This window comes from Dama dama, chromosome 19, assembly GCF_033118175.1.
Source record: "Dama dama isolate Ldn47 chromosome 19, ASM3311817v1, whole genome shotgun sequence".
In the NCBI taxonomy this organism is placed as follows: Eukaryota; Metazoa; Chordata; class Mammalia; order Artiodactyla; family Cervidae; genus Dama; species Dama dama.
This window is the reverse complement of record NC_083699.1, coordinates 64,456,726-64,484,527: the sequence shown is the minus strand read 5'-3', so window position 1 is coordinate 64,484,527 and position 27,802 is coordinate 64,456,726. Positions and strand designations below refer to the sequence as shown.

The following is a 27,802-nucleotide window of genomic DNA, read 5'->3' as shown; positions in this document are numbered from 1 at the left end:
TCAAATTGCCAACATCTGTTGCATCATAAAAAAAAGCAAGAGAGTTCCAGAAAAACATCTACTTCTGCTTTATTGACTATGCCAAAGTCTTTGGCTGTGTAGACCACAACAAACTGTGGAAAATTCTTAAAGAAATGGGAATACCAGACCACCTTACCTGCCTCCTGAGGAATCTGTATGCAGGTCAAGAAGCAACAGTTAAAACTGGACATGGAACAGACTGGTTCCAAATTGGGAAAAGAGTACATCAAGGCTGTATATTGTTACCCTGCTTATTTAACTTATATGCAGTGTACATCATGCAAAATGCCGGGCTGGATGAAGCACCAGCTGGGATCAAGATTGCTGGGAGAAATATCAATAACCTGAGATATGCAGATGACACCACCTTTATGGCCGAAAACAAAGAGGAACTGAAGAGCCTTTTGATGTAGGTGCAAGAGGAGAGTGAAAAAGCTGGCTTAAAACTCAGCATTCAAAAAACTAAGATGGTGGCATCTGCCATAAAAGGGATGAAATAACGCCATTTGCTGCAACATGGATGGACCTACAGATTATCAAACTAAGCAAACTAAGTCAGAAATAAAAAGACAAACATCATATGGCATTGCTTATATGGGGCATCTCAAACATGACACAAATGAAGTTATCTACAAGACAGATACAGAGAACAAACTTGTGATTGCCAGCATTGGGGTGCAAGGGAGGGACGGGCTGTGAGTTTGGGATAAGCAGATGCAAACTATTATCTATAGGATGGATAAACAAGGTCCTACCATATAGCACAGGGAACTATATTCAATATCGTGTAATAAACCACAATGGACAAGGAAAAAACAACCTGATAATATGCATAATGATATCTATGCATATACATTTCTGTATTCACTCATATCTGTAACATGAATACATACACACAAATACAAATTTTAAAAATGCCTGTGGCAATAAATTAAATTTAAATTTCTTTTCTAAGGGTCCATTATATGATAATATTTATATACTGTGGTTGTTGGAAATTCTAAATTCCCTTTGGAAGTAATGTCTATGTATTTATGTGTCTGTGTCCCAATATTTTAAATTTATGAATTAATAATTCCTAAGTATCTCTCAAAAAAAGTTCCTGGGGGCATATGAGCTATTTTTAAAGATAATTTTCAAGAAAAGTCTTTGAGTTAAGTTGACGAAAGAATCAACTCTCCTGTGGCATATCTTTTAAGATTGCAACCTACACTGAGAAAAATAAAATGGATCTTTCCAACAATTTTCCAAAAATTATCTAACGGCCTAAATTGTGAGATCTCACTTTATATTTGTAATTTTCTTCAAAAAATTAAAACCCATATAATTATTGTGTGTTAAAAGGCAAAGATACAGATGTAAAACCTCATGAGAAAAAAAGACTACCTATAATTAAAGAATTATTGCCAATATTTGTATTTGCTTAATTTCTTTTTTTTTTTAATTTTTTTATTAGTTGGAGGCTAATTACTTCACAACATTTCAGTGGGTTTTGTCATACATTGATATAAATCAGCCATAGAGTTACACGTATTCCCCATCCCGATCCCCCTTCCCACCTCCCTCTCCACCCGATTCCTCTGGGTCTTCTCAGTGCACCAGGCCCAAGCACTTGTCTCATGCATCCCACCTGGGCTGGTGATCTGTTTCACCATAGATAATATACATGCTGTTCTTTTGAAACAACCCACCCTCACCTTCTCCCACAGAGTTCAAAAGTCTGTTCTGTATTTCTGTGTCTCTTTTTCTGTTTTGCATATAGGGTTATCGTTACCATCTTTCTAAATTCCATATATATGTGTTAGTATGCTGTAATGTTCTTTATCTTTCTGGCTTACTTCACTCTGTATAATGGGCTCCAGTTTCATCCATCTCATTAGGACTGATTCAAATGAATTCTTTTTAACGGCTGAGTAATATTCCATGGTGTATATGTACCACAGCTTCCTTATCCATTCATCTGCTGATGGGCATCTAGGTTGCTTCCATGTCCTGGCTATTATAAACAGTGCTGCGATGAACATTGGGGTGCACGTGTCTCTTTCAGATCTGGTTTCCTCAGTGTATTTGCTTAATTTCTTGAAATCTGCTCCTCCACTCTGAAAAAAGACACCCAGGAAAGTCTACATGATATTTTATCTCCCTGAAAGGAAAAGTGTATCTATTCTTGTGGGTTTGGCACCTCTGATGAGCTTCTCCAACTTCTGGTATTACTGAGCCTCAAGAATCTCTCCAGCAGAGATTGCTAAAAAGCTTTCTGTTGCCACCACTAAGCATGTTGGGTCACTTCTACCTCCCCGTGCTCTCTGACCCTGCAGGAAGTGTGCTGTGTGGAGGCAAACCCACAGGGACCTCTCCAAACCCAGGCAGGCTCGTCCTGCCGTCTACCACAGGCTGGAAGCTGTTCATCTGGCCTCGTGTCTCATGAAGCCGCTGTACTCTTCCCTGTAAGACTGACACAGTCTTGTTGGGCAGGCAGACAGGGCAATCTGGAACAGGGGCTCAGGAAAAGAGCTGGTTCTTGACCATGTGGACTTGCCTGAGTCATCTGAAATACCCACAATGCCCGCACAGCCTGGCGAAGCGGGAAGGAAGGTCAAGGACCAATGAAAACAGCTTGGCAGACTGCAGGCACTCAGCAAGCACTGGCTGAGTGAGTGAGTGAGACGATTCCACTTCTCTAATGCAAGTCATCTGAACAAAATGCTGCTATCTCCTTCTTTAGGAAACTGTTTAAAAAGGGACACTGTTCACGGGCCTACTGGAAAACATGGACTGAGCAGGAGTGTAGAAGCAGAAGGCAGAACAGGAAGCAGCCTTTGGCATTCTCTTTCCACACAGGTATAAACCCATCAGGCTTTCGCAGCCAGAGATACGCTCTGCAGCAAACTAACCCTGCGATAACAGAACTCTCCTTAAACCGTGGCCTGGGGCAAGCTCCCTCGCAGTCCAGTGGTTAGGACTTCATGCTTTCACTGTCGTGGGCCCAGGTTCAATCCCTGGTCAAGAAACTAAGATCCTACAAGTTGTGTGGTGCAGCCAAAAAAAAAAAAAAAAAAAAACCACACACAACAACAAAAACACAACAAAGTTGCTTGGGGGGGCTCATATTTTACTTTTAAGGAAACAAATTTAAGTCCTGTGAATTCTCACCAGGTCAGAAAATCACACCAACATTCATGTAAGTGCAATAACTGACAAACACAAAGAGGAATCACTGATCTGCCTCTTATAGGCTATGCCACAGCACCCCTTTATTATTTAGGTCACTTAACAGAGTAAATGGCAGCTTTCACAGAGTCTCAGAGCTCTAAAAGCCCTAAAGGTCAGGGGGTTCAATTACTAGAATACAGCCAGAAACCCTACCAGGGAAACGCAGAACTATATACAGAAGCAAGATCACACCCCTCTGTCCCACAGTATGTTTGTTGAACACGTTAAGTCAACACATCACTCATGTCCTAAGCACGACATACTATTTTCTGTTATGCTATTAAAAAGTACAGCTATTACGGAGACATGTCATTATTAGAACAGCAGTTTAATACCAGCAGCATGACTGTACTGTGTGGATATTTTAAATTAAGGAAGATGTTATATCAATTTCTGTTAATACTGTCCTCTTTTTAGTCTGAATTTGAATGAAGGATTCTTAAAGTGAGTCTAGCCTTCCATTTAATACAGAATTTCTCTCTACAGAATATTTTAAAAGATTATGCAATAAAAAATAAATGTAGGAACTTTAAATATTTATGTTTCTAAATTCCATAGGAGGTGCTGAATATGGATTACTACTGTTTTGTATTTTTTAAATAAACTTTTTCTAGATTTTGGACACATGGTTATGATATTTAAATATTGTCTTTTTATTAAAAAAAATTACTCTACATAGAGATTTGTCATGCTGAATTCTAATTTTGTTAAAATGACTCATAATACAAAGCCTGTACTTAGAAACAAATTTCAAAATCAAGCTGTAATTCTTCTTTGTAAAATATAATAAGTACTCCTGGCTAATACATACAATAATAAGCAGATACACAGCATCTAAGATGTCTAACCTCAGAACTAATTTGTCAAATTCTATCACAGAGCACCTATGGAACTGAAAAACACCTCAGCATGAACTGTCAATTAAAATGTGGTGTTGAAAGAACCACAAAATCTAGAGTGCCATATATTGCAAGGAAAGAGACTAGTACAAACTCAAAAAAATAATAAAAAACAGACAGATTTGGCATGAGCAGGGTATGACACAAGAGGGGACTTTTTGTCCTAAACAACAGCGCCACTCAGTGGTGGAACAATGGAGTGAACTGATGCACGGCATGAATGGAGGGTGTGAAACCACAATGGAGTCTGGGAGGAGGCAATGAGAGACTGCAGGCAAAGATACTGCGTTGCCATGGTAACTGTACCTGGGAGGTCAGTTAGGGTCTGGACAGGAACAGAAACCTGAGCTTCGCTTCCTGTAACTACATCGCCTGGATGTCATAAGAAAAAATAATTAGATTTCATAAAGAGGAAAAAAATTAGCTTTTCTTCCATATTTAATGCTACAATAGTTTTACCTATCAACCTAATTACTAAAAGTACAGTGAGTCAAACTATAACACAATCTTAGAAAAATTAATATAAAGTATTTCTTAAAGGAACTAATTTTTAAAGTATTTCCTTAAAAGTGTTTGTGCCTGTTTTTCTTGAGGAAAAAAAAAAGTTTCTACAGGTCTAAAGTACAGGAAACTTGCCATCAATGGATACTGCTGAGCAGATTTCATTGTCCTACAAAAAACAGCATGATTTTATATTTTCTTATTTAAAAAATTCTTTATCCAAAAGTAAGTATGTATTTAATTAAGAAGTAGAGATGTTCCTTTGAAATCGATTTCCTCCTGTAACAGACAAAATTTATTTTTAACGAAACTTGAAACCAATTTCTTCAGTGATAAGATAAAGACCTCAACAAGTTCTGATTTCATATTAAGTACTGAAAAGATTTCTTAAGTTACCACATGCACTTATAAATGTCAACATGTAAAAATAAACCTGTGAACTGCATACCCTTTAAACTTGATATACTTACTATAGGCAAGATTTCACTTACAAATTGGACCTGTAGTAAATGCTTAAAATGAAGAAGTGCTCAAACTCAGAACACACACAAAGGAGAAGGGGGTAAGGGAGTGCATTTTCAAAACACAGGAGAGAAAGGAAAAGGAGACGCTGGGAAGCTCCTGAGGTACAGGACCATTGAGAAGCAAGATTTTTTGGGTCTTTGCTTTCCTTCCTGGATGACAAAGTTCACCATGAAGTACAGTCACTGTCAACCGAATCCTCTCCTGGACAGGTCAGCATCTGAAGCCTTATACTATTTTGAGATTAACAAGCTGAAAAACAAGCCTTCTTAAAAGGCACCACATTTTCTATGTATGATAACACATAATTAACAGATCTGCTTTCCCTGTAGCTCCTACACAATAGCAAAAAGAAAAAAAAATCAATTTTTGAATTATATAACAATCTTCAGTGCCTTGACCACTTGCTACAATGATGATTTACAGCATAGACAGCTCATCTGGAAATTACTGGGTTGTAATTAGACCATGCCTATCAATTAACAGCACATGCATTTATATTCTCCCATAGCTGAAATAAAATCTATAAATAGGTACATACTCCAAATAACTGATAAACAACTTTTAGTGGAACTTCCCAGGTCCTGAATTTTCCTAATACAGTTAACTCTCTATTCACCGATAAGCAGTGTGCTTCATTTCTGCACATATGAAGATTTTCAAGGTTACGCTCGCTACTCATTTTACTCTGCAGCTTCTGGATCACCTACTAATGTATATTTAGAGACTGAAGCTAATTTTAATATTGACGTCACCTGTAAAATGGTGGAGGACCATCTGTGCTCCCTCCTTCCTTCAGGACCCTACCCCCAACACAGATACCAACGGCAGAATGCACTTCAAGTAACAGATATCTGAATGTTGGCTTTCCCACAGAACTCTTCCTCTATATAAGCAAAGATAATTGAGAGTTGACTAACCTAGGAAAGCCATAAGGGTTTTCATCTGCATAAACAACAGCGTCTGGAAACAACGTTCAAAGTTTCCTACACAGTGCACTAAAAATGCACTAAGCACGTGGCTGCTCTGAGACAGTCAGAAGCCCTGTTCCAGCTCGAGGCTGCGGAAGGAGTCAGCGCTGGGCTCACTCCCTTCTGGGGCCAGGGGACACACCTGCAGATTCAGGTCAGCCTCAGGACACGGCAGGACACTTGTGGGAAATGGCCGCAGAAAGAACCGACACTGGAGGGGAGTTAATAAACACACCTTTCATCTAAGGAACCATAGGTTTTTAGAGGTGGCATGCTCCCCAGGGGTCAGTTCAAACCCCTTATTTCTGGGTGAGGAAAAGGGTCAGAAAATTTCAGGATTCTGCCTCTGGTTCACTGGAGAGCAAGAGAAGGATCAACCTACCCTCACTTCTACCGGTACAAACTGCTCTCTTCACCTTCTGCTCTGTTTTATTAAAACCTTTACTCAGGGAGGGGCGCTGACAGACCGAGTCATCCTTAATATGAAGGTAGAGAAGCCTTCGATAGGTTGACATGAGAAGAATAAACCAGAAATGAAAAGAAGAGTTGCCAAACAAGATCACTTCCATGTCGCGCAGGGATCAGTTAGGAAATGCCCTAGCGATGCTCGTGTTCCAAGTGCTTTGCTTAAGTGCTCTGCTGTTTCCTTATAACTGGGGACTTAGTTTTCATCAATTGTTCGGTCCTCATGTACTTCCTTTCTCACTCACTGTGATATTAATACTTGACATTTCCTTAGAGACACAACTTTATATTTCTATAGTCATTTGGCTTGGTTCCTCAGAAAATTTAAGCTACGGCATTAAGAGATTCTCTGACTCATTTGCCTGCCATCAGTTAGAATTACTACTAACTATGGCTTGTTATCAAAGCAATATTGAAATCATATTTGTTTAGAACAATAAAACAGTACAATTAAGAAATATATAAAATAACATTCATTTCCATCCTGGAAGTGGGCATGTCTCCTGGCATTAAAATACATTTTACAAATATGTTAAGGATTTGAAGTCTCCTTTTCTTTAAACCATGTGTGATAGCTCTACATTAAAAAGAGAAGGGTATAATAATATTAAAAGATGTTCCTATGTAAGGTAAATGGAATATTCTAATAGAAATTTAAACAGCAATTATATAAAGTCTAATACTTCATATAGGCAATGACAGATAAATGTAACTACTAGAACACACACTCATTGTTGAAGAACACACTTTGCTTTCTGTCACTGGCATATAGAGTCCATTTAAGTTAAGTTTACCAGTTTAAATACCAGTAATTAAAACTTTTGATAACGTTGGATGCAATTGTCTTAAACAGAGTATATGGAACATGGGTTAATATTTGACGATTTAATATATTATTGTTATTGTCAACAGTGAATGTTGGGTACTGAACTTGGCTATGACCCAGGGACTCTACGGCGTGGATGGCCACAGACTCCAGGCTTTGTGAGGCCTTGGGAGTGATTTCTGTAGACTTTCTGCCATCATGTTAGTGTCTCCTGCTTCCGGAATACAGACAGCAGAGCCTCACAGCTAAAAATAAATGTAGCTGTTTCTAACTGGCAATGAGTCGGGTTACTTGATTCACACATCTTTGGAGGTAAGTGGAAAATATGAGTTACAGGTTCTGGGCAGTAACCCGCAAGGCTCTCTTACAAACACGAGGGAGGGGAGGTGCTGGGAAGCCCCTGAAGTGGAGGGTGCCTCCCCGAGCCCCGGCAGCAGGAGCCCACCCGCAGAGCCCGGGAGCCGCGCACACCGAGCCGGCCTCACGATCCCCGCCTCCCCCTGGGCGAGGATGCAGACACAGACCCTGGCTGCCCAGGACACCCTGGCTGCCCCGCCCCCGTTGGGGCTCTGCTTCCTGCTCCTCCACGGTACAGCAGCTGGGAGAGGAACGCAGGCCTGCTGACCTGCCTCCTGGGAACCAACCGCGGGGGTGAAAGCTGGGACCGGCAGCACCCAGGGTCCCAGGCCCGCCCCTTGCCAATGTTCTCCTAGCCAGAGGCATCACTTCACGCGTCGGCAGAGCCCTTGGTCACCAGGCCTCAAGCTCTCTGCGGTGACGGTTCCCACCAGGCTCTGGGCGTCACTACGACTCAAATGCAAGCACACTGAGGCACAAATGTTAAGAAAGTACTTTAACAAATTACCTCATAAAAAGTTCCTAAGAACAGTATAATATCTGAAATTCCCACTTAAAAAGAATCTAACATGTTTTACAGCTAAGTTTTGCATTAATTTCTCGTTCTGGGATGGTAGTTCCTCGAAGTCAGGTGAGGAAGGCCCAGGTTCTAGCATCTTCCCCTTACCTTTGTTCAGCTGCACGGGCATGCTTTCCGATTTCATCAGCCTCTGCTGCTGCTGCTGCAGAGTGTGCCTGGGGGCTTCCGCCAAGGTCTTGGTGGGAGCCGCGGCCGGGGAGGGGGCGCCGCCACTGCCCGCTGCCATGGGGCCACCAGCACCGCCCGGGGCCACCGCGGGAGAAATCAGCTTCCTTCCAAAGTTAATCAGGCTGTTTGAGACTTTATTTATATTTAGGGGAGCGCCTTTGGCATTGGTCCTGTAAAAAAAAAAATAGGTGGAGACACATTATTTACATTAGAGAACAACTCTATTTTACAGGGCACCCCACTCCAGTATTCTTGCCTGGAGAATCCCAAAAACGGAGGAGCCTGGTGGACTGCAGTCCATGGGGTCGCTAAGAGTTGGACATGACTGAGACTTCACTTTCACTTTTCACTTTCATGCATTGGAGAAGGAAATGGCAACCGACTCCAGTGTTCTTGCCTGGAGAATCCCAGGGACAGGGGAGCCTGGTGGGCTGCCGTCTATGGGGTTGCACAGAGTCGGACACGACTGAAGTGACTTAGCAGCAGCAGCAGCTATTTCACATATTCTGTTATATAAAGACATGCTTTCAAAAGGGCCATTTATGAGCTCAGGTACACAAAGCGAGGTATGGAAACTTAAAGTGACCACAGAACATCCAACTGCAAGATTTTTGAAGATGTGGCTTATGGAATTTTTTTGTTTACTTTTCATTCCTTTATTCAGCAGGGCCTAACAGTGCCAACACTACAGCCGCCTAAAACACAGCGCCCCTCCTGGAGAGTCCAGGCAAGAAGTACATTTGTTACACTACCATGGAAGTAGGTGGTGACGGAAGCCTGCGATGCAGGCTCTGAAGGGGCGGTCAGGGCTGGGCAAGCCTGGGGTGGTCGCAAAGGGGAGCGAGGGTGGGAACAGGTCTCCCCCAAGGCCGTGTTTCCCCCGATTCTGAAACAGAAGCGTCTCTGACAGCCGTGCAGCCAGCTCGCAGAGTCCATCACGGTCTGGGCCCCGAGAGCCGAGTCTGCCCTCCCTCCACCCTCCTTCCAGCCCCTTCCCACAGCCCTGCTCCCCTTTCCCGACACACCACGTTTTCCTGGCCTGCCCGTTGTGTGTCCAGTGCAATAAATGTCATGGAGACAGCACGTTGGTCTCCATCCCGCCGGTGCCAGCACACACTAGGTGTTCTGCCAACACTGTTACAAGGCAAACGGATCCTTCTCACCTGGTCCCCGGCCACGGCTCGCCGCCCACAGGCAGGGTCCCAGCGCTGCTCCCAGACCCCCCGCCCCATCTCGGCACGCTCTCCTTCCTGCTGTGTCTTCCTAGGAGCACGCCGCCTGGTGCGTGTGCACTCGTGCGCACGGCTGCAGCCCTTCCCCTGTGAACGTTCACTCCTTCCTGGTCTCGCCCTCCTTACAGTCTCGGTGAGTGTTCTGTGCTTCAGCCCCAGCCCACTCGGTCTGGCCATGGTCCCCGGCTCTCCGTCCGCCCCCGAGGTCACAGTGACCGCGCTGCAGAGCCCAAGGGCCACCCTCACCAAGCCGCTCAGCACTCAGCCCCCCTCCATGCTCCCCTCCCGCTCACACAGGCCTCTCCTGGAGACCGGGGTTTGCCAGCGCCAATGCTCAGCCTGGCAGAGAGGGGATACCAAGTAAACATGTGTTAAAATGAAAGATTACTTCCCAAACGAGTCGTTGGCTTTGAGCATCTCGGGGCTATTATCCAGAAGACCAGGTAAGATTATTTCACTTGCGGAACACTGTCCATGTCAATATCAGTTTGTAATCCAGTCATTAACAGAAGCTTATTTTCTCACATTTAGCTTTGTTTTCACAAAAGTAGGAAGTGGAAAATCAAATCTGAGAGATTTACTTGTCATGATTTTAGTCACCTTAAATTTTGCCATCATTTCCTTTTCTCAGACCTATCTGGCAGCACATACACGGTAATTCTCCTATGTTTCATGCGACAGCTGTATCCTTGCCATTACTAGCTGCTGTTCAGTCGCTGAGCTGTGTCTGACCCTTTGTGACCCCCTTGACTGAAGCATGCCAGGCTTCCTGTCCTTTACTGTCTTCCCAGAGTTCGCTCAAACTCATGTCCATTGAGCTCGCAATGCTACCTAACCATCTCATCCTCTGTCAACACCTTCTCCTCCTGCCCTGCTCTCAATCTTTCCAAGTCATCAGGGTCTTATAGATAGAGCTCTTGATAGAGGAAAAAACTGTAAAAAACAATATTGCACAGGAACCTGTAATGTTAGGTACATGAATCAAGGTAAATTTGAAGTGATCAAACAGGAGACAGCAAGAGGGAACATCAATGTTTTAGAAATTAGTGAACTAAAAAGGACGGGAATAGGTGAATTTAACTCAGATGACCATTATATCTACTACTATGGGCAAGAATCACTTAGAAGAAATGGAATAGCCATCATGGTCAACAAAAGAGTCTGAAATGCAGTACTTGGATGCAGTCTCAAAAATGACAGAATGATCTCTGTTTGTTTCCAAGGCAAACCATTCATTATCATGGTAATCCAAGTCTATGCCCCAAAAAACAGTAATGCTGAAGAAGCTGAAGTTGAATGGTTCCATGAAGACCTACAAGTCCTTCCAGAACTAACACCCCCAAAAGATGCCCTTTTCATTATAGGGAACTGGAATGAAAAAGTAGGAAGTCAAGAGATACCTGGAGTAACAGGCAAATTCCGCCTTGGAGTACAGAATGAAGCAGGGCAAAGGCTAATAGAGTTTTGCCAAGAGAACACATTGGTCATAGCAAACACCCTCTTCCAACAACACAAGAGAAGACTCTACACATGGACATTACCAGATGGTCAATACCAAAATCAGATTGATTATAATTTTTGCAGCCAAAGATGGAGAAGCTCTATACAGTCAGCAAAAGCAAGACTGGAAGCTGTGGCTCAGATCATGAACTCCTTATTGCTAAATTCAGACTTTAATTGAAGAAAGTTGCGAAAATCACTAGACCATTCAGGTATGACCTAAATCAAATCCCTTATGATTATACAGTGGAAGTGACAAACAAGCTCAAGGGATTAGATCTGATAGACAGAGAGCCTGAAGAACTATGGACAGAGGTTCATGACACTGTACAGGAGGCAGAGATCAAGACCATCCCCAAGAAAAAGAAATGCAAAAAGGCAAAATGGTTGTCCAAGGAGGCCTTACAAATAGCTGAGAAAAGAAGGGAAGCTAAAGGCAAAGGAGAAAAGGAAAAATATACTCATTTGAATGCAGAGTTCCAAAGAATAGCAAAGAGAGATAAGAAAGCCTTCCTCAGTGATCAGTGCAAAGAAATAGAGGAAAACAATAGAATGGGAAAGACTAGAGATCTCTTCAAGAAAATTAGAGATACCAAGGGTACATTTCATGCAAAGATGGGCACAATAAAGGACAGAAACTGTATGGACCTAACAGAAGCAGAAGATATTAAGAATAGGTGGCAAGAATACACAGAAGAATTATACAAAAAGATCTTCATGACCCACATAATCACAATGGTGTGATCACTCACCTAGAGCCAGACATCCTGGAATATGAAGTCAAGTGGGTCTTAGGAAGTATTGCATCACTACAAACAAAGCCAGTGGAGGTGATGGAATTCCACTTGAGCTATTTCAAATCCTAAGATGATGCTGTGAAAGTGCTGTACTCAATATGCCAGCAAATATGGAAAACTCAGCAGTGGCCATGGGACTGGAAAAGGTCAATTTTCATTCCAATCACAAAGAAAGGCAATGCCAAAGAATGTTTAAACACCTGCACAACTGCACTCATCTCACACACTAGCAAAGTAATGCTCAAAATTCTCCAAGCCAGGCTTCAACAGTATGTGAACTGTGAACTTCCAGATGTTCAAGCTGGATTTAGAAAAGACAGAGGAACCAGAGATCAAATTGCCAATATCTGTTGGATCATCAAAGAAGCAAGAGTTTCAGAAAATCATCTATTTCTGCTTTATTGACTATGCCAAAGCCTTTGACTGTGTAGATCACAACAAACTGTGGAAAATTCTTAGAGAGACGGGAATACCAGACCACCTTACCTGCCTCCTGAGTAATCTGTATGCAGGTGAAGAAGCAACAGTTAGAACTGGACATGGAACAACAGACTGGTTCCAAATTGGGAAAGGAGTACGTCAAGACTGTATATTGTCACCCTGCTTATTTAACTTCTATGCAGAGTATATCATGAGAAACACTGGGCTGGATGAAGCACAAGCTGGAATCGTGATTGCCGGGAGAACTATCAATAACCTCAGATATGCAGATGACACCACCCTTATGGCAGAAAGCAATGAAAAACTAAAGCGCCTCCTGATGAAAGTGAAAGAGGAGAGTGAAAAAGTTGGCTTAAAACTCAACATTCAGAAAACTAAGATCATGGCATCTGGTCCCATCACTTCATGGCAAATAGATTCAGAAACAATGGAAACAGTGAGAGACTTCATTTTTTCGCATTCCAAAATCACTGCAGATGGTGACTGCAGCCATGAAATTAAAAGATGCTTGCTCCTTGGAAGAAAAGCTATAACTAACCTAGATAGCACATTAAAAAGCAGAGACATTACTTTGCCAAAAAAGGTCCATTTGGTCAAAGCTATGGTTTTTCCAGTGGTCATGTATGGATGTGAGAGTTGGACTATAAAGAAAGCTGAGCACTGAAGAATTGATGCTTTTGAACTGTGGTGTTGGAGAAGACTGTTGAGAGTCCCTTGAACAGCAAGGAGATCCAACCAGTCCATCCTAAAGGAGATCAGTCCTGAATATTCATTGGAAAGACTGATGCTGAAACTGAAACTCCAATACTTTGGCCACGTGGTGTGAAGAACTGACTCACTGGACAAGACCCTGATGCTGGGAAAGATTGAAGGAGGGAGGAGAAGGGGATGACAGAGGATGAGATATTTGGATGACATGAGTTTGAGTAAACTCCGGGAGTTGGTGATGGACAGGGAGGCCTGGCGTGCTGCAGTCCATGGGTTTGCAAAGAGTCGGGCACAACTGAATGAATGAACTGAACTGAACTAGATACACCTCTGAATAGATAAACTAGACAGAGTTCTAAAACATAACTGATCCACAGTTCTATCGTAAAAAGCAAAGGGCCTATGCTTCTTCTTTCCATAAAGTTTTCTCTAATGATTCTAGCTAATATTATAGGCTAGATATGGGAGACTTGGAATTCAGCTTTATAAAAGAAAGAGCTATTCATTTATAACACAATTAAATGTGAAAAAATCCTTTTCCAAATAGTTTATTTTGCATTATTTCATCTTTAAAGAAATGAGCTACTTCATGTCCTTCCAAAAATTGTTGAAAATAATGTTTCCTAATAGAGATAATGATACATAGTGATGACGCACTACTTGTAATTTTCAGCTACTTCCTAAGGAAGTAGAGCCTTTCTATTGACAGACATTACAGCTTAGCAACAGGGAAGGCACTCAGTCCGTGTTTATTGAGAGAATGAATGAGCGACAAGTAAAGAAGTCATAAATTACGGACTCAGAAGGCATTCACCTCTGGCATGACATTGCACTTAGCAGCCTGTGTGCAGTCCCCTTCTCTGCAGTGGTAGTGGAAAGAAGAGCTGTTATGATATTGAAGTTCCACTGCATTTTAGTTTCGCTTGTCTTCAAGTCGAGATTCATAATTCACAGATATGAAGAAGTTATAATGTTGTTACCATTTTTTATAAACAAAAATGTACTAGTCGAATTCCCATATTGCCAGTTCTAAAATTTATATGTTGATAAAAGTACTAAGAAACTGCTAGTGCATTATCAAGAGACTATGGTTAATGCATCTTCATTACTACTAATAACCAGGAAAAACATATAGATCAAGCTCATGCTGAGCAATTTTTCATCTAAATAGCTCCAAAAAGGGGATGAGCACTGTTATCCTATTTTGTATAGTTTTTGTTTTTAACCAATTTCCCCTCATCCAGTACCAAGAGCTTCTAGAAGAGTATTTTATTTTGAAAACAACTTTTGAAGGTGACTTTGTATTTTCAGTTAGAAACAATCTTAACCAAGGTACTTATAGAGCAAGCATGCTAAGCACATTGTCCACTGATTGTGTTTCAGGCAGGACAATGTTTATGAGAAAGTTAGCTAAGAAAGAACTTAAATATTAGCAGTAGCATTCTTCCCAAGATGTACTAAGCAATCTGCAATAAGCACTACTGGCTATTAAATCACATGTGCTAAATGAATGAAAGTTAATGCAGCTGTCAAGAGAGTTGATGGACAGTGAGGGCTGGACTAGTCTGGAATAAAGATGAGACCAGTGTATACAGAGGGCTAAGGGGGCTTTGGAGTTAACAAGACAGTGAATATCAAATCTAATGAGTGCCTAGTTCTATGTAATTTCAGTAGTGTTGTTCACTACACACTATAATTAAAAATAGTACCATGTAGAAGGAACTGCTTCAAAACTGATCCAAGAATTTACTTTCGGCACAAGCTTCTTCAACAGGTTAAATCGGTAGCAACAGAGGCATTTTTTGGAAGATCCACGAATCCTTCAAAACACCTGTACCAGAACCTGACCTGGCTTCATGGTTGGGCCCCTTTTATTCAGTTTCTGGGACTCTGGAAATGGTGACTCTTGCTGCCTCTTTTTACCAACTCAATCTCTTGCAGCCTTGCTTTGTAACCTGCATTCCATTTACCCAAAGAGCTCCTAAGTTCTCCAATACCTTTTTACTACCAGGATCATGAGCTTTTCTCCTTAACATAAAAGTTTTCTAAAGCTTTTTTTGTTTTAAAAGTGCTGTCTCTGTAAAAATTCTTCACAACCTTTCCTTCCTGGTATCCAAATCTTGACACCACCTTGATTTATTTCCTTCTTACCTAGAGGTTTATTTTTTAAGTCTAATATTAAATATCTAATATTTGTTTACCTCACTCCTTTTGTAATAAAATTTTGTTAGATGCTTGCTTATATTTTTGTCAAAAGAATGAGTTTTAAACTGATTTTTAATTATTTTCATCTATATCCCCAAAGGTTGAATGCTTGGTTCATCCATGCAATCATTCATTTTTCTTTCTTTCCCAATAAAAGCATTTAAAGCTATATATTTGCATCTGATTAAAGCAACAGCATCATAGATTTTCCTCCAATTTTAAATAGTCTGTTGATTCAATTGTTATTTAGATATATTTAAAATTGTAGCTAGTTGGGTTTGTTTTGTTTATTACTCCTTTTGTTCTGTTAAATGAAAACAGAAACAAATATCTGAATAATGGAAATAAGGAAATACTCTGATTTTTTCAAAAGAATTGTGGAAGCCAAACTGTTAAATAAACTGCTTCACACAAATATTTTTACTAATTACTTGGAAATGGTTGAATTTATTACAAGCAGCCAGTCTGGTTCACTAAAAACAAGCTGTTCTAAGAAAACTTTACCTCTTAAGATCAATGAAACTGAAAGCTGTTTCTTTGAGAAGATTGAAAAAAACTGATAAACCTTTAGCCAGACTCCTCAAGAAAAAAAGGAAGAGGACTCAGATCAATAAAACTAGAAATGAAAAGGGAGAAGTTACAATTGTTACTGCAGAAATAACAAAGGATCATAAGAGACTATTACAAGCAACTGCATACCAATAAAATGGACAACTTGGAAGAAATGGACAAATTCTTAGAAAGGTTAAAACCTTTCAAGACTGAACCAGGAATAAACAGAAAATATGATCAGACCAATTGCAAGTAATGAAATTGAAACTGTGATTAAAAATCTTTCAACAAACAAAAGTCCAAAACCATATGGCTTCACCGGTGAATTCTATCAAACATTTAGAGAAAAGCTAACATCATCCTTCTCAAACTCTTCCAAAACTGCAGGGAGAAGAACACTTCCAAGCCCATTCTACGAGGCCACCATCACTGTGATACTGAAACCAGACAAAGACATCACAAAAATAGAAAATTACAGGCCAGTATCACTGATGAATATAGATGCAGAAATCCTCAACAAAATACCAGCACACAGAATCCAAAAATACATTAAGAGGATCATACACCATGATCAAATAGGGTTTATCTCAGCATTGCAAGTATTTTTCAATATATGCAAATCAAGCAATATAATACACCATATTAACAAACTGAAGAATAAAAGCCATATGATCATCTCAATAGATTCAGAAAAAGCTTTTGGCAAAATTAAACACTGATTTATGATAAAAACTCTCCAGAAAGCGGGCACAGAGGGAACCTACCTCAACATAACAAAGGCCATAAACTACAAACCCACAGCAAACATCCTTCTCAACGGTGACAAGCTGAAAGCATTTCCTCTGACTGTCCACTCTCGCCACTCTTATTCAACTTAGTTTTGGAAGTCCTTGCCACAGAAATCAGAGAATAAAAGGAAATAAAAAGAATTCATATTGGAAAAGAAGAAGTAAAACTGTCACTGTTTGCAGATGACATGATACTATACACAGAAAATCCTAAGCTTGCCACCAGAAAACTACTGGAGTTAAACGATGACTCTGGTAAAGTAGTAGGATATGAAATTAATGCACAGAAATCTCCTGCTTTCCTATACACTGACAATGAAAGATCTGTAAGATAAATTAAGGAAACAACCCCATTTACCACTGAAACAAAAAGAATAAAACACCTAGGAGTAAACCTATCTCAGGAGGGAGAACACCTGTACACAGAAAACTACAGGATACTGATGTAAGAAGTCGAAGACAACACAAACAAATGAGGAGAGATACACCATGCTCTTGCACTGGAAGAATCAACACTGTGAAAACCAGTATATCATCCAAAGCAATCTACAGATTCAGTGCAATCCCTTGCACATCACCAACGGAATTTTCCACAGAATTAGAACAAAAAATTGTATAATTTGTATGGAAATACAAAAGACTCCAAATAGCCAAAGCAATCTTGAGAAAGAAAAAGGGAGCTGGAGGAATCAGGCTCTCTGACTTCAGACTATACTATATAAATACTGTAATCAAGACAGTAGGGTATTCATACAAAAAAAAAAAAAATACAGACCAATGGAACAGGAGAGAAAGGCACCCATGTTCACCTAATCTTTGACAAAGAAGGCAGGAATATACAATGAAGAAAATATAGTCTCTTCAATAAGCAGTGCTGAGAAAACTGGTCAGCATTATGTAAAAGAATGAAATTACAACACTCCCAAACATTATACACAAAAACAAACTCAAAATGGATTGCAGACCTAAATGTAAGGCCAGACACGACAAAACTCTTAGAGGAAAACATAGGCAGAAGACTATCTGACATTTGTTGTTGTTGTTCAGTCGCTAAGTCTTGCCTGACTCTTTGTGACCCATGGACTGCAGCACACCAAGCTTCCCTGTCCTTACTATCTCCTGGAGTTTACTCAAACTCATGGCCACTGAGTCAGTGATGCCATCCAACTAACTCATCTTCTGTTGCCCCCTTCTCTTCCTGATTTTAAATTTTCCAAGAATCAGAGAATTTTCCAATGAGTCAGCTCTTCACACATCAGGTAGTGAAAGTACTGGAGCTTCAGCTTCATCATCAGTCCTTCCAATGAATATTCAGGACTGATCTCCTTTAGGATGGACTGGTTGGATCTCCTTGCAGTCCAAGGGTCTCCCAAGAGTCTTCTCCAACATCACAGTTCAAAAGCATCAGTTCTTTGGCACTCAGCCTTCATTATGGACCAACTCTCACAACCGTACATGACTACTGGAAAAACCATAGCTTTGACTAGATAGACCTTTGTCAGCAAAGTGATGTCTCTGCTTTTTAATATTGCTATTTAGGTTTCTCACAGCTTTTCTTCCAGGGAGCAAGCATCTTAATTTCATGGCTGCAGTCACTGTCTGGAGTGATTTTGGAGCCCAAGAAAATAAAGTCTGTCACTGTTTCCATTGTTTCCCCATCTATTTGCCATGAAGTGATGGGACCGTTTGCCATGATCTTAGTTTTTTGAATGTTGAGTTTTAAGCCAGCTTTTTCACTCTCCTCTTTCACCTTCCTTAAGAGGGTCTTTAGCTCCTCTTTACTTTCTGCCACTAGAGTGATATCGTCTACATATCTGAGGTTGTTGGTATTTCTCCCAGCAATCTTAATTCCAGCTTGTGATTCATCCAGCTCAGCATTTCGCATGATGTGCTCTGCACAGAAGTTAAATAAGCAGGGTGACAACATACAGTTTTGTTGTACTCCTTTCCCAATTCTGAACCAGTCAGTTGTTCCATGTCCAGTTCTAACTCCTGTTTTTTGACTCGCATACAGGCTTCTCAGAAAGCAGGCAAAGTGGTCTGATATTTCCATCTCTGTAAGAACTTTCCAGTTTGCTGTGATCCACACAAAGGCTTTAGCATTGTCAATAAAGCAAAAGTAGATGTTTTTCTGGAATTCCCTTGCTTTTTTTATGATCCAATGGATGCTGGCAATTCAATCTCTGGCTCCTCTGTCTTTTCTAAACCCAGCTGGTACATCTGGAAGTTCTCATTTCACATACTGTTGAAGCCTAAGTTGAAGAATTTTCATCATTACCTTGCCAGCTAGCATGTAAAATGAGTGCAATTGTGCGGTAATTTGAGCAATCATGGCATTGCCTTTCTTTGGGATTGGAATGAAAACTGACCTTTTCCAGTCCTGTGGCCACTATTGAGTTTTCCAAATTTATTGGTATACCGAGTGCAACACTTTCACAGCATCATCTTTTAGGATTTGAAATAGCTCAACTGGAATTCTGTCACCTCCACTAGCTTTGTTCGTAGTAATGCTCCCTAAGGTCCACTTGACTTCACATTCCAGGATGTCTGGCTCTAGGTGAATGACCACACCATCATGGCTATCTGGGTCATTAAGACTTTTTTATACAGTTCTGTGTATTGTTGCCACCTCTTCTTAATATCTTTTGCTTCTGTTAGGTCCTTACTGTTTCTGTACTTTCTTGTGCCCATCTTTGCATCAAATGTTCCCTTGGTATCTCGAATTTTCCTGAAGAAATCTCTAGTCTTTCTCATTCTGTTATTTTTCTCTATTTCTTTGCATTGTTAATTAAGAAGGCTTTCTTATCTCTCCTTGCTATTGTTTGGAACTCTGCATTCAGTTGGGTATATCTTTCCCTTTCTCCTTTGCTTTTCACTTTGACATAAATTTCAGCAAAATCTTTTCTGACCCACCTCCAAAAGTAATGAAAATAAAAACAAAAATAAACAAATGGGAAGTAATTAAACTTAAAAGCTTTGAACAGCAAAGGAAATCATATACAAGACAAGAAGAGAACCCTCAGAATGGGAGAAAATAGGTGCAAACAGATAGCTGACAAGGGAGTCATCTGGAAAATACATCAATGGCTCACACAGCGCACGCAGCTCACGCAGCTCTGTATCAAACCAAACAGCCCAGTCAGTATACGGGCCAACACCCTAAACAGACCTTTCACCAGAGAAGACATACAGGAGGCCAGCAAACACATGAAAGGATGCTCAATACCACTAATCATTAGAAAAATGAAAACCAAAACTACAACGAGGTACCACCTCACACTGGTCAGAATGGCCATCATCAAAAAGTCTACAAACAATAAATGCTGGAGAAGGTGGGAGAAAAGGGAATTCTATACTGTTTGCAGGAATACAAACTGGTATAGCCACCATGGAGAACAGTATGGAGGTTCCTCAAAAAACTAATTAATAGAACTACCATGTGATCCAGCAATCCCATTCCTGGGCACATAACCAGAGAAAATCATAGTTCAAAAGATACATGAACCCCAATTTCACAGCAGCACTATTTACAAGAGCCAGGACATGGAAGCAACCTGAATGTCTACAACAGAGGAATGGATAAAGAAGAGATGGTACATACATACAATGGAATATTACTCAGTCACAAAAAGGACCAAAACTGTGCCATTCACATAGATAGACCTAGAGTCTGTCATACTGAGTGAAGTATGTCATAAAGAGAAAAACAAATATTGCATAACATCACTTATATGTGGAATCTAGAAAAACAATACAGATGAACTTGTTTGCAAAGTAGGAATGGAGCCACAGACATACAGAACAATTTATGGGTACCACGGTGGGGAAGAGCAGGCAGGATGAACTGGGAGATGGGGACTGACATAAATACAGTGTGTGTGTGTGTGTGTGTGTGTGCTGAGCAGCTTCTGTTGTGTGTGACTGTTTGTGACCCCAAGAACTGTAGCCCGCCAGCCTCCTCTGTCCATGGGGTTCTCCAGGCAAGGATACTGGAGTGGGTTGCCATGCCCTCCTCCAGGGGATCTTCCCAACCCAGGGATCAAACCGCTGTCTTCTGCATCTCCTGCATTGCAGGCAGATTCTTTACCCACTGGGACACTTGGGAAGCCCATATATACACCACTGTGTATAAAATAGATAATGGATAAGGAGCTACTGTACAGTGCAGGGAACTCTACTCAGTCCTCTGTGGTGACCTAGATGGGAACAGAATCTTAAGAAGAGGGGGTATATATACACGTGTAACTGATTCACTTCATTGTACAGAAGGAACTAACACACCATTGTAAAGCAACTATACTCCAATAAAAATTAATCTAAAAAATAAGACAACTTTATTTCTTATTTGAAGTGCTGACCTCTGTTAGATTTTTATTAAGGTGCCAGTGAATATAATACATGCTTAGTTGTATCTGAACAACTGTACCTCATGTGTACTGCTGAATGTTCTGGCACTCCTCTGGTGATATGTGTCTCAGACTTGATTCACAGACCTGCTCAGCGGTACTTTTTAAAAAAATTTAAGGTCATAATCTTTTGTCATTCAGTTATGTAATTCGGGAAGAGTTATTTAGCCTGTTGTCTGGACCTTAACTTCCTTATCTTTAATCCAAAGGGTCTGAGGTATATGACATTGTGTTCCTTCTAGATAGAAAACCCTATAGTTTTATGACTTGAAGAAAGAGAACATGTGCTTATTAATTTGAGACTAAAAGCTACAGAGGCACCCAATATATCAGATAAAGTAATCAAAATTTAAAATACTCTTAACTGGACAACATGAGAAATAAGTGAAAGAAATAAAATTTAATGGAGATTAAAAAAAGCTTATGCACTTAGGTTAAAATTTTTTACAAGTGCACACTATACATAGAATAGGGAAGTGTGGATTAACATGAATGCATGTTAAAAAAAAAAAAAAAAAAAAAAAAACCACCACCAAACTCCCAAACATGAATGTTTTGGTTTGGTCCCCAAGGCTAATCTGAGCCTTTGCTGATGTTGGAGAAAAATAAGATTCTGGGGCTGCATGAATTCCAGGCACGTGAACTTCTGGTTTCCAGTCCAGCATGTAACAACCTTGGAAGTCTTTACTCTGCCCTAACAACAAATAAAAAGCTGAACAAATTGAAAAAAAAAAATCAGCTTTTTCATAGCTCTATAAAAGAAGTGAGATCAAAGGGCAAACTGCTACCCCCAGATTGGAGAGAGTGATAGGTGAATACAGAGCATCACGACCTCCCAGAGTGGAAACCCACAGGAACCAGCGCCGGGGCAGGGAAACTGGAACTGTAGCTGAACTGCTAGAGGCTCCATGTGGACAGACTTGAAAGTTAAAATCTCCGAGGGGACCCAGTCATAGGGGTGAGGGGCCATCCTAAACTTCTGTCCATTTTACGTCCTGGACTTCTACCAGGTAGGTGTTCGTGCCAAATATGGGAGAGAAAGTGTGGTTCGGACAGGGGCAGAGGGAAAAGAACCATCTGAAATACACCCGAGCATATTGTTCTCAAATGGTCTGCCCTCAGGAGAAACACTCAATCAGTCTAACCTGTTGGGAATTGTTCAGAGTCTAACTGACCTGGGGGAGGGGAAGTACCTAATCCTGCTGCTGCTGCTGCTGCTGCTAAGTCGCTTCAGTGGAGTCTGACTCTGCGACCCCATAGACGGCAGCCCACCAGGCTCCACCATCCCCGGGATTCTCCAGGCAAGAACACTGGAGTGGGTTGCCATTTCCTTCTCCAATGCATGAAAGTGAAAAGTGAAAGTGAAGTCTGTCAGTCGTGTCCAACTCTTCGCGACCCCAAGGACTGTAGTCCACCAGGCTCCTCCGTCCATGGGATTTTCCAGGCAAGAGTACTGGAGTGGGTTGCCATTGCCTTCTCCAGCATACCTAATCCTAGCCCTCTCTCTAAACATCGTTTCCTACCCTAAGTTGGGGGCTGCAGCTGAGAGGCATGTGTCAAATTCAGAGACCAGAGGCCCTGGATCACTAAATGACTGAGACCTACTCATAGCACAGCACATTAAAAAGTAGAGACATCATTTTACCGACAAAGGTCCATCTAGTCAAAGCTACGGTTTTTCCAGTAGTCATGTATGGATGTGAGAGTTGGACTATAAAGAAAGCTGAGCACCAAAGAATTGATGCTTTTGAACTGTGGTGTTGGAGAAGACGCTTGAGAGTCCCTTCGACTGTGAGGAGATCAAATCACTCAATCCTAAAAGAAATCAGTCCTGAATACTCATTGGAAGGACTGATGCTGAAGCTGAAACTCCAATACTTTGGCCACCTGATGCAAAGAGCTGACTCACTGGAAAGGACCCTGATGCTGGGAAAGATTGAAGGTGGGAGGAGAAGGGGACGACAGAGGATGAGATGGTTGGATGGCATCACTGACTCCATGGACATGAGTTCGAGTAAGCTCCAGGAGTTGGTGATGGACAGGGAGGCCTGGCGTGCTGCAGTCCATGAGGTCGCAAAGAGTTGGACACGACTGAGCAACTGAACTGAACTAATCATAGGACTACAGAATGCTTCCTCTCCTCCACATCTTATCACATTACTAAAGGCCTATTTTTGGAGTTCTTTTACCCAGTACAACATGCCCAAGTATCCAAAATAAATAAACAAAAGATGTACTCAAAAAGCAAGAAGCAAAAAACCATAGTTTGAAGAGAAAGAGCAAGCAAGCATCAGAACCAGACTCAGATATAGCAAGGATACTGAAATGATCAGATGATCAGACTGGAAGTTTAAAATAACTATGATTAAAATGCTAAGAATGCTAATAAATAAACTAAACAGCAGGCAAGAACAAATTGGAAATATAAGCAGACAGGAGGAAATTCTAAAGGAAAAAAAAAAGAAATGATAGAGATAAAAAAATACTGTAACATTAAGAATGTCTTAGATGGGCTTATTACTGATGGACACAGCTGAAGAAAGAATTTCTGAGGTTGAGGATATTTCAACAGAAACTCCTCAAACTGAAAAGCAAATAGAAAAAAGACAGAAAAAGCAGAAGAGAATATCCAGGAACTAGAGGACAACTGTAAATGGTATAACAGCCACATAATGGGAACAGCAGAAGGAGAAAAAAGAAAGGGACAGAAGAAGTGTTTGAAACAACAATGACTATGAATTTCCCCAAATTAATGTCAGACAACAAACCAAAGATTCAGAAAGCTCAGGGAACATCAGGCAATAAAAATGCCAAAAAAAAAAATTATACTTAGTCATATCATTTTTAAGCTATAGAAAAATCACCAAAAAAAAAAATACTGAAAGAAGCCAGAAGGGGAAAGAACAGCTTACCTATAAAGGAACAAAAATAAGAACCGCATTCAAATTCTCCTCAGACACCATGCATGCAGAAGACAGTGTGGTGAATAAAATGTTGAGAGAAAAAAACACCGATGTAGAATTCTGTACCCTGTGAAACTAGCCCTCAAAAGTAAGTATGATATCTGTATGTATAAATTATTGTCTTACAGTAAACAGATATTATTATTTAATAGTAAATATAGTATATGACTAGGAATAGGTGAGTGTCTGTGCTGTAGAAGGTAACTGTGCAGCTATGGCAGCCAGTTTTGGTGACGCATGGATTTCTGGCAGAACTGAGTTTTGTCTATAAAACGGGGCAGAACAGTAGGGAGGTATGCCGATTATGATGGAGGAAGAATGGCTAGAGACGCAGGGGCACAAGCCCACCACCACAGCAGAGCTGCCAGGAGGAAAAGCAGTGCTTCTGCATGCGGCTTTGAAAACAAGATGAGGTACAAAAGATGCAGAAAGTCACAGGAGACAGAAGGCCATGACCCGGGAAACCCTTCCTAATGATTTAACAGGCTCCATTTAAAACAGCAAGAACTCCATTTCTGGGACCATCTAAGCTGAGCTTAGGAAATCCTTTTTAGACAAGGAGGCTTCCTAGCTGGGCCGAGAGGCAGAGTTCTAGGAGAGTGCTTTCTGCCTCTCTTGATGGCAAGTGCTGGGCTGGGCCAGCCGCCTCCTACATCGCAGTCACCATCCTGCCGAGACGCAAGGTCACAGAGAGGCCTGAGGCCAGCGTGGGCCCTTGCGGGACAGTGACCGGGCCCAGCTCAAGTTTGGAGGCCTCCCTGGCTGCCCTGCCTCGGTTCCACCCTCGGATTCTAGGCTTCTTGCCTTTCCTTCCACCTCTAGCATCATCTTCCCTCTGAGACCTTTTTTCTCCCTTCTTTTCCTTTCCTTCCATCACAATCTCCTTTCTATCATTTTCTCATCTCGTTCTACCCACTCTTTTTTCCATCATAAAAATATATAACTTAGGTTAAAATTACCTTCTTAAGTGCAAGTTGTTGGAAAAAGTAAATATAAACACATGACTTTGGTTTTACGATAGAAACGATACTCTCTTTTCATCTCTACAATTTTCTAGCCTGCCATTATTGACCTAGCCCAGATTATGATTCATATTTACCTCTTTCATGCTTATTATATACATTTATCTTTTATTTAGATATTTAAAACAGTTGTTATGGTTGCAAAATAATACTTTTCAAGATGATTCTAACATTTGAGCTAACATTCGGGATGTACTCACAAATTCTCTAAGTTAAAGGTTTCAAATTCTGTAAAACAAAGTGGTTTCCAAACTTTCTTAATTCTTTACCTTTAATGTTGAGTGTATCAAACTTGCTTCAATGAAGGACATCTATATTTAATTCTAATTTGTTTGCCATAATCATGAGGTTTCTGCTATCTCAGAAAATGAACTGTCTCCATATATCATGAAACTCAAGATTTTATAGGTCTTTATAAAAACTACATGATAAAAATTAGCTTGCTATTACTCGTTCCTTAGGAATCTGACTTTCAAGTGAAACATGTCTCCTTTCAGCTATAAAGATGATGACTATTTTGCGTGTGGCATGTAACTCCTTGTTACTGTGATATGAAGCAAAAGAAGTGTTTGTTAGGGCCAGAAAAGCTGGCCCTGTGAGAGAGTGGACATGTTAGACTGTGGGGCTCAGCTAACAGGGTCTGAATATAATTGATAATATTTAATGTAACAAATAATTAGCAATTGTGCATAGACTGTGGTTATATAAAAATCATGAGATGAACTCCCTAAGACCTATCTGCAGGAATAAAGTTAGAGGTTTCTATTCCAGGGCAGTCGTTTTCAACTAATTTATTTTCTGGCCCAGTGTCTGAGAGGGATACAAATCTCTCCGTTAACCGTGGCTCACAGGAGTCTCTGGTCTAGGGAAACACAGCAGAACGGAAGAGGATACAATCTTGAGATGCCACCTGTTGGGGAGCTTTGCCCCGTCACCTCTCTACCTTCACTCTGAGAATCACCACATATCTTCGCACTTGAAAAAAAAAAAATCACATGCAGCTATACTTAAACACATATCAAGAATCAACTCTTAAGAGTTTTAAGGAAAAAGATACGTTTTAAGAAACTTTCAAGTTTTAATGAAAGGGAGTCAATAAATATAAAGAAATGTATGAGTCCATGTAAAATTCCAAGGAAACAGTTACATTAAAAAAAAAAGTATAGCCAGGACTTCCCTGGTGGCGCAGTGGATAAGAATCCGCCAGCTGATGCAGGGGACACGGGTTCAGGCCCTGGTCTGGGAAGATTCCACGTGCTGGGGAGCATCTAGGCCGTGTGTCACAACCCCTGAGCCCACGTCCTGGAGCCTGCACGCAGCAGCCACTGAGCCCGCGTCCTGGAGCCTGCATGCAGCAGCCACTGGGCCCGCGTCCTGGAGCCTGCACGCAGAAGCCACTGGGCCCGCACGCCTAGAGCCTGTGCTCCATAACAAGAGCAGCCCCTGCTCACTGCAACTGGAGAAAGCCCTCACAAAGCAACAAGGATCAGTGTAGTAAAAAAAAAAAAACAACCAACAAAAGAAGTAGAGTCCCAGGTGGGAACAGGTTACTTGCAGAAAAAAAGAGGAATTTATTTTCTCTCAATTGAAAAACAATCTATAAGACCTGCACTCTTAAAAACTATGCAACACTATGGAGAGATGAGATGAAGACTAATTGAATGAAGAGACAGTCCATGTTCATGGATTAGATAATTCAGTAATATTAAAGTTTCAGTTTTCTCCAAACTGAATGTAATTCCAATTAAATGTAATTCCAATCATATCCCAATAATTTTTATAGAAAGTGACATGCATATTCTACAATTTATATGGAAATGCAAGGAACCGAGAATAGCCAAAATAATAAAAAAAAGAAAATCAAGACTTGCTATGACGCTACATAATTAAGCTAGTGTCGTACTAGAGAAAGGACAGAGTGTCCAGAAATAGACTCCTATCTTTATGGTCAATTGATTCTCAGCCAAGGATCCAATTTAATTCAATGGGGGAAGGGGGGGATTTTACATAACTGGTATTCAACTGCTGGATACTTGTATTGAAAAAGACGGGCCTTAATTTTTACTTCACTCCACACACTGATTTGACATGGACCACAGATCTAATACAACTGTTAGCACCACTCCAGTTCTGAGAAGAATACAGAGTATCTCTGGAACTTTCAGGGTTAACTCAGCATGCCTGGGCTCTCCAAAGCCTGAGCACTCCAGCTCAGGACTGGCCCTGCAGGGACAACTGAGAGGGGACCTCCAGCCCTTGGAATGTCCACCTGATATACGTGTCTTTGTAGACCTGGGACCTTGAACCACAGCAAACAGTGCATGCCAACAATGAGAATTAGGCTAAAAGTCTGTTTCTGGTCCACCTGGGCCCTGCCACACGGCCTGCGTCTGACCAGGGGACTGGAGACGGACAGCTAATGTCCTCACAGGGCTGCTCCCTGCCCGCACGACTGACCTCCAAGCAAACCCCGAGGGCACCAGGTGCTGGGGACCATCCCGGGGCAGCACTTCCTGCGTGCCACCCTACACGGTTCAGGCAGATTTAAGCCCTCACTGCAAGGGGACAACAGGCAACCACACCTGGTTTCTCCCAGACTGCGGACGGAAAACGCTGCCTGTGCATCAGCAAACAGAGGACGCCCCTGGCTTCTCCCAGACTGCGG

General features: G+C 41.2%; 1 protein-coding gene across 1 annotated transcript in view; it reads right to left on the bottom strand.

Moving 5' to 3' along the window:
- TBC1D5 (TBC1 domain family member 5) overlaps window positions 1-27,802 on the bottom strand; it is a 567,048-nt gene that overhangs the window by 60,600 nt on the left and 478,646 nt on the right. The window contains exon 18 of the mRNA XM_061167253.1: window positions 8,443-8,693. Coding sequence (XP_061023236.1) covers window positions 8,443-8,693 — 251 coding nt within the window. The remainder of the gene's footprint in view (window positions 1-8,442; window positions 8,694-27,802) is intronic.